Source organism: Hyperoodon ampullatus, assembly GCF_949752795.1.
Source record: "Hyperoodon ampullatus genome assembly, chromosome: 1".
Classification (NCBI taxonomy): Eukaryota; Metazoa; Chordata; class Mammalia; order Artiodactyla; family Ziphiidae; genus Hyperoodon; species Hyperoodon ampullatus.
The window spans coordinates 223,318,716-223,333,368 of NC_136914.1; the positions used below are offsets into that span (position 1 = coordinate 223,318,716).

The window sequence follows — 14,653 nt, forward strand, 5'->3', positions numbered from 1 at the left end:
ATATGAGGGAAATATCCACTTAAAACAGGCACAGCAGTGGAAACAGAGTTCTCATTTTCCGTGGCAAACAGTCATGGTTGAGTTCTTTGGCTTCCTCGTTGGAGGTGCCAACATCAGAATCAGACCCAGAGCTCCCACATTGGTTTCTTTGAGAAGCATGTGGTACCTCAGTATTAATAGACTTGCTGTGAGGCAGTTAACACTTTTTTTTGTTTGTTTTTGTTTTTCTTGCGGTACGCGGGCCTCTCACTGCTGTGGCCTCTCCCGTTGCGGAGCACAGGCTCCGGACGCACAGGCTCAGCGGCCATGGCTCACGGTCCCAGCCGCTCCGCGGCACGTGGGATCTTCCCGGACCGGGGCACAAACCTGTGTCCCCTGCATTGGCAGGCGGACTCTCAACCACTGAGCCACCAAGGAAGCCCCAGTTAACACTTTTAAATATTTTTGAAGTATGTTAAGCTACATGGGTTTAAGAGATAATTATCTTGGATAAATGTTACTTTGGTCAAGGGAACTTTTATCCAAATGATTTTAGTGGTTCAGGTCAGTTAAAGAAACTTCCTGTACATCCACAGTGTTCCCTTCTCAATTGCACAGAAAAAGCCTGCCCTTCTTAAGCTTCAGTACAGGATTTTTCGAAGACTAGCCATTGCGCAGTTCTCTCTGTAGTGCATGTTCTGAATGGATCTGCTTTCCTCTGACTTTGTATGACAGTTGATGAAGAATTGGTACTCCCCCCCCCTTTTTTTCATTTTAAACTTGAAACTGTGAATAAGGTAAGAAAACTATTTTGAATAAATAAATTATTTATTTAAAATGTCTTTGTAGTTTTCTATTTCTCATTCTTCACATTGAGTTTTGATGTGAACTGGTTTAATTAACAAATTTTACAAAGTGAAGATTAAAACATTAAAATTCTGCCATCCACTAAATTCTCACTAGAATATTATACTTACCACTTGCTGCTACATGGCTCTTGTCCAGTTGCTTAAAACATACTCTATTTTTCCAGTGCCTACAGCATGCAAGGCTGTACTTGTCATAGTTAATTAATCTGTTTCAAAAGGATAACGTAATCTACAGATCCAGCATACTCTTTCCTGTTGGGTTGATGGTTTGGATTTACGTGCACGATGCCTCTGTAGACGAGAGCTTGCCCCGCCACCAAGTCCGCTGGCCTGGCCTGAGTGTGGGAAGACATGCTGCTGCCGACCCCCGCTCGGTGCCACGTGCAGATGATTTTCACTGTGCAGCCCCCCTCCACTCACTAGCCACACCCTTCTGAAGAAATCTGAACTAGACTAGAAAACTGTCTGGAATAAACTTGTTTTAAGCTGAATTTTTACAAACTCCTTTTTCGTACACTGAGATTTTCAGATGTTTTCACTGGTGAGTTGACAGCTCTCATAGCCTGGCAGAATTATCACTTGCCATTTGTCCACTTCCTTGTAATTATGCAGTTTGCATTGTCCTCGGGACAGATTTGCATCAACTAATGACTGAAGTATTGAAAGTTTTGCCTAAATTGTAAAGCAGTTGTACAAAATCAACGATGTCTCATATCAGGACAGCTGTCATTCTGTTTCCCCTTGTGGCAAGCACACACACAGAATAAAACTCTAGTTAGTTAAAGCCGGACATGCCCATTGATTATATCTAATTTGAGGGTTAATGAATTCCAAAGGATATTCTACTTAGGCAGAAAGAAGCTGGAGTTCACGGTATTAGAGTCGCTCATCTTACCTCTCTCCTTAGCAGACAGCCTTTCAGTCAAGAGGAAGATGTGCTTTTAAGCAAGAAGGTATCAATTCCAGCTCTCTTCATTTGTCAGAGCAATAACATGAAAGTTCCTACAGGGGAAGAAAAGGTCCTTTTAAAATGTTTTTGTCATTTGCTAATTTTAATTTAAATTAAAGCTTTTTAAAGTGCCTGTGTTTTAGCTGTGTCTTTAGAAGTATGGGGTATTTGTGGCCTGATCGTTGCGAGTTCTTTTTCAGTTTAACTTCAGTGCCCAAATTTTGTCCTTATTACATATGACTTTGGGGGGTTTGTTTACGTTAAGAACAGGTAATGGTCGCCGTATTATGTATTATGTAAAAGTTAAACGAGCATGATGCCTAAGATAACTGACACAGGAAAAATAAAGTTATCCAATTAGCTTCAAGAGTCTTATTTTGGTAGTCTAACCCTCGGAACATAAATAAGCTGCCATATAAAGTGTTTCCTGCCTTGAAGAGGGAGGCGCACATTATAGGAATTACAGCGAGCTGGAAAGCTGTTCAGGGCCATTTGGGATGCAGGCATGTATATTCAAACAGAAGAGGGCCACGTGAATGGCGAGTGCAAGGGCGCTAGGCTGGGATGAGGAGAAGGAAGGTCAAGAGCTACAGTGCCGGTCGACCTTTGGCCAGACACAACTAGGGAACTCCAGTTTCTTTATCTAGAAATGTGCACAGCAGTATCTGTCCTGGCACTGACAACAGTTGTGAAAAGCAAGAGAGGAATACACATGAAAACCTTTTGGGGGCTTCCCTGGTGGTGCAGTGGTTGAGAATCTGCCTGCTAATGCAGGGGACACGGGTTCGAGCCCCGGTCTGGGAGGAACCCACATGCCACAGAGCAACTGGGCCCGTGAGCCACAACTACTGAGCCTGCGCGTCTGGAGCTTGTGCTCCCCAACAAGAGAGGCCGCGATAGTGAGAGGCCTGCGCACCATGATGAAGAGTGGCCCCCACTTGCCGCAACTAGAGAAAGCCCTCACACAGAAACGAAGACCCAACACAGCAAAAATAAATTAATTAATTACTAAACTCCTACCCCCAACATCTTAAAAAAAAAAACCAAAAACAAACCTTTTGTACACTGTGAAGTATTAGAAAAAGATAAATTTTTAGGACAGGGATTTTGGAGTGTAGTTAATTCAAATTCTGTGATCTTTTCCATTGAATCCCTGAGTTTTCAGTGCAGTAAAATCATTTCCATGCCCTTGGGGTTCAGGGGGTGAGTGGCATCTCCCGTGATTGGACCCATGGCTATGGCTGCCTTCCTATCTCCCAGTGAAATTGGGGCCGAGGTGGGTGGAGGGACAGACGGTGGGTGTTGGCAACGTGGCTACAGAGCCCTAGACAGATTGGAAGGCAGACAGGGATTCCTCAGGATGCTTTTTCTAACCTTTCCTAAAATTTTTGTAAAATTATTTGTTGAGAAATTTGATTTTCCAATCAAGTAATTTAAAAGATCAAGTAATGCTTTTCCCATTGGGTTTTAAGTTAAGGAGGCATATTTGCTTCAGTTACTAAAAATCTGGTTGGTTTTCTTTGTAAAAGAAATCGGACTTTTTCTCTTAGAAATCCTCTGGCTCTCCATTTGCCTATTTTTCTCATTATGAGTTCAGGATGCAGGAATCGACGTCACAGACGTCAAGCCACTGCTCTGAGCTAGACTGCTTGGGAAATAAGCCATTTGAAGGCAGCCAGGAATCTGTTTGTCCCTGCTATTGCCAACTTTCCAGCACGTGCTGCCTTTGCAGAAGAAGGCGAGCGGTGAGTGCAGGAGTGCTGAGTATACATTGACAGAATGGCTTTGTGGCTCTATATACGGAAAAACCTTAATAATCTTCATCGGGTAAGGGTCAAGGACTTGATTTCTATTCACATCGATGCAAACACTTGCAAAGCAAAGTTAAGATGGGCTTTTCTGGAAGTCATTGATTTTTAGGTTAATTTATAGCAATGAGGTAAGCACATCTGTGGCTTTGCACCAAATTTTTTGGGCTTGAAGTTCTTAATAATTTTCTGTATGATGGGATGATCTGCCATGGCCGTATATATAGGTCTGCAGTAATTGAAAACAGCTTTTAACTAAGAACTTGGTCATCTGACAAATTGCAGTCAAGGGTGACAGAAGCAACACGAGGCTGGAAAGCCTTCTATTACGAGAGACCCTTTGAAGAAGTAAATGAACCGCTTTCTTCGGTCATAAAAGGCATCGTCCAGGGACTTGGGATGCCAGGAAATCCTTCTGAAATCAATCTGGGGTAGCTTCTTCCCCGTTCATCTTCTGTCTGGGCCTGGTCCTTGCCACTGTCATATCTCTGGTATTGATTTTCTGAGAGCCAAACAAGTTTTAATGTGTTCTATTACCATTAAGTCACAGGAAACGACAGAGACAGCTTTCAGTGTGGGCCCCAGCCATCCGTGCTGTTCTGCCATGATTCCAGGAGAAAGCAGGACTTGCAGCATCCATCCGAGTGGCCTCTGCTCAAAGCAACGACTCCCCAGGCCTTGAATCACCTCTAGATTTAACCCCAGGAGTCGATTTCTCTTTCACATCTTCGCTGCAGCTCCCAGCGCATTGGTGCTCATCAAAAGCAAAAACAAAACAACAAAAACCATGCAGTCTTCTTCACATCAACATCTTATTTTTCTTCTCCTTCCTGTATAGTCTAAAGATTTTTCTTTTACATGTTAGGGGCCCATGGATTATCCCGAATCATTTTCCTAGCCTAATTAATATATCCTCTTTTTTTTTTTTTTTTTTTGGTACGCGGGCCTCTCACTGTTGCGGAGCACAGGCTCCAGTGGCGCAGGCTCCAGTCGTGCAGACTCAGCGGACATGGCCCACGGGCCCAGCTGCTCCGCGACACGCGGGATCCCCCCGGACTGAGGCACGAACCCGTGTCCCCTGCATCGGCAGGCAGACTCCCAACCACTGCGCCACCAGGGAAGCCCCTATCCTCTCTTTTTAAAGAAAAAAAATCATGATGCTTATTATTGGATTCTTCTTTATTCCAGGGTTTTAGAATCATCTAGTTCCACCACCGGCCCCGTTTTTGCAAATGAGGAAACTGGAATAGAGTTGAAGCAGTTCACCCCAATTCAGACAGCCTAGGTTGAAGCAGGGTTACAGCCCGGGACTCCCAAATTTTACCCAGGCGACTTTACCCACTGTCCTATGAATATTTTGTAATTTTGTTATCTTAAAATTTCATTTTAAGATCCAAATGCTGATTTCATGCTCTGAAACAGTGTAGGATTATTTTAAGCGGTCCTTTTTTTTTTTTTTTTTCGCGGCACGTGGGCCTCTCACTGTCGTGGCCCCTCCCGCTGCGGAGCACAGGCTCCGGATGCGCAGGCTCAGCGGCCATGGCTCACGGGCCCAGCTGCTCCGTGGCATGTGGGATCTTCCCGGACTGGGGCACGAACCCGTGTCCCCTGCATCGGCAGGCGGACTCTCAACTACTGCGCCACCAGGGAAGCCCTAAGCGGTCCTTATTTGTTCCTTGCCCTGAATATTTCATATATTGTCGGCGTGCAATAGAATAAATCCACTGAGTTAGATACTTTTGAGGTCACAATGCACAAAGCATCACAAGCAGTTACATTCCTTAGCAACCAAATATTCAATATATTTGGAAAGGTTTACCACTGAGAAGAGTGTGACATGTCCGGCTAAAGGTGCGATTCACTAACTGGAATGATTTTTGAACTTAGAGAATTCACAGCAGGTTAAATTTAAGATGTTTTTTAAAGCTCCAAGAATGAAATACAGCTGTCATTACAGAAACCCCCATGGTGACCTAATTCTGTAATTGAGATGCTTTGAGCGTTCCCAATATAAATTCTGGACTTCTTAAGGCACAGAAAGATGTGCTTACAACTCCAAAAGATCCGAACCATCAAAGTCCACGCTGAGGCCATTTCTTTATGTCACTGTACTGAAATCATTCTTCCTCTGTGTGACGTGAAGGAAGAGGACAACCAGATTCATGCACAGGTCTCTATGGCAACAGTTGTGTGCAGAGTTCTTTCAGTTTGGCTCCGGCCTCTTTTTGAGTAATTTAAAGAAATGTGGTTCTACTACTAGGATTCAGGCCGAGGGAGGGCCCACGACTTATTTCTGGGTGGCCAGAGGAAGGGAAAGCAGCAACCACAAAACTGTGTGTGTGATCAGACTGTGCCCATCTGGTCTGCACAGGTGGCCAGCCTCCGCCCCGGGCATGGAGGCCGGGGAAGGCCCTCGGCTGCCTTCTCTGTGTCACCGCAGGCCCCACCTCAGCTTCTGTCTCCTGGCCAAACACTGCCCCTCCCTGCTCAGAAACTGCCACTGTCCTGCTCAGTGAAGTCCCCCCGACCCTGGTGTTCCATGCGTCCAGGCTGGCGGGTCTCTGCAACCTGGCCTCAGCCGGGGTGAGGGCCCTGCCGCCCCTCCCAGGGCGCAGCTGTCTCGCAGCCGCGCCTCATTCCTGCTCAGCTCTGAGGCCTTCCTTCTGCTTCCTGAGTCTGTACCCCGGCCTCACCTCCCAAGACAGACTAAAGAAAAAGAAAAGCATCTGACCTACCATTATTGTGCCTTAAAACTTAGCAATAACCCTTTAATCTTATCACATTTACCCAGGCAGCATTCACACTTTTCAGCTGTGGTCTCGTTCTTTATTAAATTTGAAATTAGCTTTTGCTCGGAAGCTAAAAACTTCCTGTAAAACAAAAACTAAGATGAAAGGCAGAATGAAATGACGTAAGGTGTCACGCCGGCATCCTGTACTTCCCATGTGACTATGATACGCGACATTTACACAGAGCCAGAGAGAGATGGCCTGGAGCCTGCTGGCTGCCAGTCCCCACGCCTGTGCCCGTGAGGTCCACTCTGCTTCTCTCCTGCCCCCGGGCTTCCGCGAGGAGCCTCATGTAGCTAAATGAACCCCTTCGTCTAGTGGAACTGGCTTGGCAGGCTCTCCATACCTTGTGATCAGAGAAACGTGACCAGAACCAAACTCTAGCTTCTTCTCACCGCACAGTACGTTATCAACGTCAGTATACAGTTCTCAACTATACTGTCAGTTGTATGCTCTCTGTATAACATAGATAACCATACATAGAACTCTGACATATATGTCAATTGTATGTTTTATATATATAGTCATTTATAAAACTATGTATATAGTTATAGGGACTTCCCTGGCGGTCCAGTGGTTAAGACTCTGTGCTTCCAGTGCAGGGGGCACGGGTTCAATCCCTGGTCAGGGAACTAAGATCCCGCATGCCATGTGGCACAGCCAAAAAACAAACAAACAAACAAAAATTATGTATCAATATATAGTTATATATATCAATTATATATGTCAGTTCTATTTATCAATTTACTTAATCAGATCAATATATGTCAGTGAACACAGATCTGAGTTGTGATAAGTGGCTACATAGTGTCCACCATGTGGCCATAACTCTTGGGTCTAAGGACACTGACTCCCCCTACATGGCAGGGTTTTTCTTCCATCTTTTTATCAAAATCTCAAACTATGTTTTGATTAGAAGACAAACCTTAACTATTTTCTCTGAGGGAAACCAGAACATGCAAAGCTGCAAGACTTAGAACAAAATGATGCAAAAATTTCATCTAGACATTCTGCATTTCCTGGGAGGCGAAAATAAACCTAAATGCAGGACAGAATTGAGAAGTCTGTGATTGGGAGCTGGTGTTCTGAGGGCTGATGTCACACAGCCTGCGTCCTGATGGGTCTCAAAGCCCCAGGACCTGCCTGTCCCTCCCTTGAGCTCTGGCGGAAGATGGCACATCTGGAAGTCAGGTCTCCCTCTAGATGACAATGAGATCCTTCTTAGGATCATAGAAGCGGGGGATTTATTACTGAAGGGTCTTGTTCCCTACAATTCATTTTATTTTTAATTTATTTCTATTTGGTTTCATGCAGCTCAGGACGCCTGGACTCAGGGAGGTGTTGCTTACCATTGGAATCGTTGGCTTTTCTCAGGAAGTTACTTCTCTCCTCTTCAGTGATTACCAAGCCTTTGAAGGGACTGGCTTCTCAAGGTTCACAGTGTTTGATTAACCAAATTGCTTATTTCAGGTAAATTGGATTTTGAGGAAATCAGTTGGATTTCAGAAGAAAAATAGCTGAGGAAGGCATGTGACCTACAATAAAGAGAGAATAAGGGAGAGGGGTTCCTGGCGAAGGTGGCTCCTGGTCTGTCTGTGCAGGACACTCTCCACCTCGGAGCCGGGGGAAGGGTTTGGCGGGGAGCTTCTAGAATTTCCTTAAATACTAAGATGGCATGACCTACTTGTCATTGGGAGAACTGACATTTTTTTTCCCCTAAAACACATATCATTTACAAAGTGGGTTTGCACATTCTCAGCATTGCACACACAACATTTTTGGAAAAAAGACATTCCCTTAGTTATTCCCACAGGAGATTTTTAAGCCTGACTCTGAAAGTGAACATATTTCAGGAGGCCCAGGGTTTGGGAGCAAAGCCACTGGCTCAAATGTAGGTCTGTCTGTGATTTGCAACTGCACGTTACTGCCTGCGAAAGGGGGAAGAAAGAGTCCTCCCACTATGTGTCCTTCTGACTTTCTTCTCTCTAGACTTCGCATTTCAGTCCCTTTTCATCCACAAATAAACCCTTTACCCACCCTGGAGCAACTTAGGAAGATTTATCCACGTTTTACACGCAGAAGGCTCTGTGGTTTGGGCTCACACTCCCTCCACTGAAGGAGGCATATTGAGGTTGCTAAGTGGCTGGGCACGGTGAGGGCACACTCACTGCCCCCAGCGCTTCTCTGCCCGAGTGTGTGCTTGACGGCAGGATGATAATTGAGAGGCTTGACTTCAAGATTATGATCACCATGGCCGGAGGCTTACTGATCGTTGCAAGCCTGCTGATGTGCTGTGTCATCTGTCTTAGCTGCAGGGTGACTAGGGCGCTGAAGTGAGCAACCCCCAAAGGGGATCCTGGGGCTGTGCTGAGCGGGGTCATCCCTTGCCCCATGGCCGCACCCCGGGTGACGGTCAGGAACAGCGGGAGGGTTTGAGACGACAGAGGCAGTGCGTGTAGAATCTTGGTTTCTTTGCCTTCCTGTTTGGGGCTGTGAGCTCATAAGTAGAATGTTCTCAGCCAGGTGGCTCTGTGCTGCTTTGCTGTCACTTGGCCTCATTGAGTTTACCCTCTGCTGGCTAATTCCACAGCACTGCAGACTGAAGACTGTGTGAATGAGTCTCTGCCTCTGTTCACCCAGAGGACGGGCCGAGCTGACCTCCTCTTGCCTGAGCTGGGGAGCTCTCGGGGTGTCCTCTCCCTCGTGGCCTTGGGGATGGGGACGCTGAGCTGTGTGGAGCTCCTGGCTGACCTGGCCATGGGGTGCAGGTCAGGATCGTTAACCTGCAGCTCTTTCCAAAATGTTTTTCACTTTATCTGGGGCCGAGGAGCGATTTTCCAGGAGGTAAAGTGAACATTTCGAGTTTGGGGAAGTTAAACCTGTGAGGAGGGTGGGACCCCAGGAGCCCAGTCTGGCGGCCTGCGTGCTGCCTGCACCTCCTGCCTGGAGCTGGTGCACGCCGGGCGCTGATGGTCAGCCCGGTCAGCCCTGGTGCCACGTCCCTTCTCATTTATAAAATGTTTGGGGAGGGAAGGATTGGGTAAGGACTCGGGAGAAGGGCAGAGAGGTATGACCGAGGGCTGAAGTCACGTGACACCATTGCCCAGCCAAGAACCTCCCACAATTGTAAGAAATGGATTTAAAGAAAAAAAAAAAGAAATCTAATGTTTTAAATACAATCTCTGAAGGAAAATATGACAATCAATGACACTGACACAAAAGGCAGGCGACTCGGTTTCGAAGACGGCCATCCTGGGACTCCGCTGTCAGGCTCCTGGCGACAGAGCCTCGGAGAGCGAAGCTGTGGACTGCCCTCCTCCCCCGGCCACAGTCCTGCCGAGTGAGGTACAGACCGGCTCTGCTGAGCTCAGCTGCCTCCTGACTTTGTCCCTTCACAGCGTTTGCAGCCCCTTGAGGGCAGGAGCCGTGCTGTCTCTGACCCCCAGGTTCCCAGCACATGGCCCAGACTCATTAGGTGTCAGGGGTCATGACCCGACGTCACCTTTGCACCAGATAAACCTCTCAGACACAGCAGTAAATCCTGAAGAGCATTATTTTGCTTACTGGTAAGAATATGTTACACATTAGAATTTTTAGTAAAATGATTTCCTGCTAGTTTATTTTCTAAAAAACCATATACATCGCAATGTTTTTATTTTACCTTCCATTCACAATTAACATAACTGCATCAACATTTAACCTAATAGTTGGCGCGGAGCCATTATTTTAACTCGTTAGGTGAGTTATTACACGTAACTAATGAGTTACAGCATCTAAAACTTGGAACAGCGCCCGAGAACGCATCCCATAGTTATGAGCTCAGCTCTAAGGTCCAAAGAGAACACCTTCAACTCACTGCTGACCACCCCGGGCCCGAGGCCCAGCACTGGTTGGGCGCGCAGATTCCCGCGCGATGCTTTACTCTCTTCCCAAAGGTCTTCCTGCACCAACACTCCGCGGCACCGGCTGGGGTGGGCGCACAAGAGCCCACGTAAAGGGCGAACGCAGAATACGGCGAACCCTCTACGGCACCTCTGTCCAGTGTCTGCTCCCTGATCCGTCCTCTCCTACCTCATGTTCTGTCCCTTCTGATCTTCAAGGACACAGGAAACTTGGGGCTGGGGGCTCTATCAGGGTCGTGTGGGACTCGTGCCTCATGCCGGCTCCACAACCTCAAAGCTAACCCTCCCCAGGCTGGACCTGTGCCTGTCGAGCTCCTGTCCTGAGGTTGCCATTCACTCTTCTACCAGCCCACAGACAACGAACCAGCATAACTCTGGGCCTTAGGAGGAACTGTCAGCCGCTGGGAAAGGGTGAGCAGAACCACGTGTGGCCTCGCTGGGTTTAACTTTCCGGAGCTGAAAGTTACTGAGACGCTGCCTTCTGCCGTCCCCACTATCTGCAGAACCAGGGATCCTTCCCCAGTCACCTTTTTTTTTTTGTGGTACGCAGACTGCGGGCCTCTCACTGCTGTGGCCTCTCCCGTTGCGGAGCACAGGCTCCGGACGCGCAGGCTCAGCGGCCCAGCCGCTCCGCGGCATGTGGGATCTTCCCGGACCGGGGCACGAACCCGTGTGACCTGCATCGGCAGGCGGACTCTCAACCACTGCACCACCAGGGAAGCCCCTCAATCACTTTAAAACTCGTTTGCCTACCCAGCCCTCACGTTCTAAACTGCTAACAGGAGTCCCCAGCCCAGCTGCCAAAGCCCAGGTTCCCCACTCACAGCGACGGCCGGGAAACCTGCACCCTCGATGCCTGGCTCACCTCCCTCTGATGGACCGAGTGGGCAGCAACCCTTCCAAATCCCAAACTGATCTCCACCTTTCCAAACCTGCCCCGCCTCTCCTTAAACCCTGGTCACCTCCTCTCCAAAAGGTCACTTCAGGCTGCCATGCGGATGAAAGCCATTGAGCAAACCCTTGTCGCCTGCGCCCAGCCCCGCTCTCACCCTCCCTGGGCCGCCTCCCGCCCCTGCCCCCGTGGGGTGATGCGGCCCCTCTCCTGCAGCCCACGCACCCTTTCTCACCTTTGTCTCCCCGCCCGCCTCCAGCCGGGTTTCTCGTCTCCTCCTCCGCTGCCCGGCGCCTGTTTCGTACTCCTCCAGCTTCTAGACTCGACCGGGGACTGCACCCTGGCCAGGTGCGATGGCTTTCAAACGTGGTTGAAGATGGGAACCACCTGGAGGGCTTCTGAAACGCCTGCTGATTGGGCTTTGCCCTAGGAAACAATTAAGTAGAATGGGGGTGGGCGAAGCAACTCCCTTTGCAGAAGCACGTCACGTGGTTCTCATAGGCAGCCAGAGTTCCTGATTCGTGGTCTAACCTATTTCACTTTGATATTACAGAGAAAAACGTGTGTATAACACAGCGGTCTCCAAATTATTTTACGCAATCCTCCGCGACAAATGGCCTCCCTGTGCGACCAACGCCACGATCGGTTATAGGACACACCCGTGGCCCCACAAGTTCCCTCTGGCCCGCACCCTGCATCCCCCTGGTCTACGTCGGGCCAGCACTGCACTGCACACAAGCACTCCCCCCAGTCGGCTAACCCAGTCAGCCCTTCTGTGGCGCTCTCGTCCCCACGAGGTCCCTGTTCCATTTCTGATTGGTCTGCGGCTCATCCCAACTGGGACCACAAGCTCAGACTAGCAACGCTGCAGGTTTTCCCACTCCCTTCCTACAGGGTTCACCACCTTGCACTGAAAAAACCCTGGTTTTCTCCTCCTGCCCGAATCTAGGGTCCCAGCAGTGGGTGCACAGGGATAAGGGGCATCTCTAGGCCACGAGGCCACTCGCGCTGGTCTGACCCAAAAGGCGGGTTTTCAAGTATAAACGCTTCTCGATTTGTTTTCTGACTCAGGTCAAATTCCAGAGGCCTGAAATGGTTGTTTGTAACCATTTTGTCCAATTCTACCTTTGTTTTCTACTGGAGAGGACGAGCCTCCCCCTCCCGGCCCTCGGTCCTGCACATATTCAGTGATACGGTGAGGCACGCACGAGGCTCCGCCCCAGGTCAGAACAGATTCCCTTCTCCTTCCTGCGCCAGCCACACCTCTGGTCTCAGAAGGGCTCTGAGGCCACGGCAGTGGCTTCAATCCTTGAGAATAATGGAAAGAAAAGGAAACAATTACAAAGGAAAGGAAAACTATGTTCATTGCACTTAGTAAAGTAACAAAGCAGACTCCCGTGGTTCAGCATTATTAAAAGGATTTTTATACATAGCTTTATAATTTTCAGTTCTGCTCATAATGCTAAAGGTTTGTGCTTGCAACTCTGCCTTAGCCAAAAGTACAGAAACCACTGTTTCTATAGCAACTTGACCTTGCCCTGACCCCCAAGCACGTGATCAGGGGACCGGCTCACCCAGTCCGGGCATCGTCGACCCCACAGGACAGTCTTTTATGCGACCCAGACAGGCTGGGACCTGGGCCCTGGGCCCCTTTGCCGCAGTGCTTGCACCTGGACAAACGTCTCCTTGAGCAACGAAATACAAAGAAACTATAAGGGACTAAAAATAACTGCGTGCATGGGCCGTTGGGGCAAATTCTGGACAAGATACAAAAAGACCCCCAAAACCCAACTGCCACTTCTGAAGAGCCGGGAGCAAAAACAGGGTACTGCACATGTTCCCTGCACTCAGCACCACCAAAGTGGTGGGCAGACCACCCAAGGCAGCCCTGCAGCCCGACCCCTGGACACTCCCCTCCCCTGCCCCCATGTCAGGAACAGACGGTCCCCGCCTCGAGCTAATGTCCATCTGAAGCGAGGTGGTGTATGAACGTCACCGGTCCTGGTCTACGTGCTGAGTCCACAAACCCCTTCTAAATTCATCCTGGTTCTGTCACTCACTAGCTGTCACTGAACTTCTTGAGTCTCCTTTTCTTCACCAGAGAAATGGGAATACTAGTGACATCCACTCCCGAGGGCTGTTAACGGGAATGGACATTGGAGAGGCAAAGCCCCTGCATGGGGCTGGAGTCGCTCAGCAGAAAACGCCTTCCAACGGGACCCGCCATGTGCGGGGAGCACAGGGAGCTTTCCTACCACAAGCTCACGTGACTGACAAGCTCACGTGACTGACAGACACGGGTTTCATTCAACCCAGCTCAGAAACCAGGCCAAGCTTATAAAAATGGGCATAAAGTTCAGGGACAGATTCCCGAAACCTCCCTGCAGGCCCTGCCTCTGCACGGGAGCCCCTCGAAGTAAATCAGCCTCCCCAGCCTCTGGGAAGCCCGGCTGACGGATGCGGTTTTTCTGTCTCTGAAGGAAAGCCTCCCTGTATCCGAATTACAGTTGTCCACAAAGCAGGAATTTCGAGGTCCTTCTGTAAGATGAATAAAACTCCTTCACACACAGCAAACTTTATTATTCACACCAGGTTTGTCAGTTCTCAGAATGTGGGCGCCAAACACAGCTTTGCACTGAAACCACAGACAGCAAATAACAAGGCACAGTCAGCATGAGTGGCCAGTGCACTTTATTTGATTTCCTTCTGCTGCCGGAGGAGCCGCGTGTGCCGGGCGGGGGGCCGAGCTGGACTCCACAAAGGGACGTCAGGCGCACGTGGGCCTGCCGCGGCCCCGGGTCCCGGCCCAGCCTCGGTGTTGGCGGGGGCTCCCCCAGGCGCGAGGCAGGAGTGTGAGGGGGCGGTTTCCCGGGAGCCCCTGCGCGATGCCCGGCTCCACCGGGACGCGGTAGCACCTGGCCCTGGGCCCACAGGGGCAGCTCCGCCCAGAGAGGGCGCCGGGGCCTCTGACTCAGCATCCATGGGGCTGGAGCGCCGTCCTGATGCCCGCGGCCAGGGCTTGCGGCGTGGGTCTCTCTGCGGTGCAGCTCACGGGCAGGCCCTGCGCGGCCAGGGCGTGGGCCGTGGTGGGCCCAATGGCCACGAACTGCAGGGAGAAGACAGGGGGGCCTCAGTGCACCAGCAGGGGGCGAGGGTTGCCTCCTGTCTGTTAGGACGTCACTCCTCACGTGAGAGCTTATAAGTGAGATGACACCTCCTGCTGTGAACCCAGCTCCACCGCCCGCAAAAAGCCTTCGTCTCTTTACAGCCTCACCACCGGCCTGAGCACGCTCTGCCCGGGCGGGGGGGCGGGGGCCGGAGGCCGGAGAGGCCTGGAATCAATCAGCGCCTGCCACGGGCGGGGCCGGGTGGAGCACAGAACAAAGTCTGAAAGGGGCTCTGTGTGCAGCATGGGGCGGTGGCTGGGCCCTGGGAAAGCACAGCAGTCAGGACCAGGGCCTGGAG

The 14,653-nt window shown here is 49.8% G+C and overlaps 2 protein-coding genes across 2 annotated transcripts in view; both read right to left on the minus strand.

Moving 5' to 3' along the window:
* Positions 1–3,382: 3,382 nt before the first annotated feature.
* On the minus strand, positions 3,383–8,787 carry MMP21 (matrix metallopeptidase 21; the record flags this gene model as incomplete). The annotated part of the gene is given in 5 exon segments (XM_079712239.1): positions 3,383–3,480; positions 3,483–3,667; positions 3,913–3,994; positions 3,997–4,107; positions 8,661–8,787. Coding segments are annotated over 5 exon segments (603 nt in total).
* Positions 8,788–13,864: 5,077 nt separating this feature from the next.
* The window catches only part of UROS (uroporphyrinogen III synthase), a 34,193-nt gene continuing 33,404 nt past the window's right edge, over positions 13,865–14,653 (minus strand). The window contains exon 9 of the mRNA XM_079706439.1: positions 13,865–14,294. Coding sequence (XP_079562565.1) covers positions 14,160–14,294 — 135 coding nt within the window. The 3' untranslated portion in view covers positions 13,865–14,159. The remainder of the gene's footprint in view (positions 14,295–14,653) is intronic.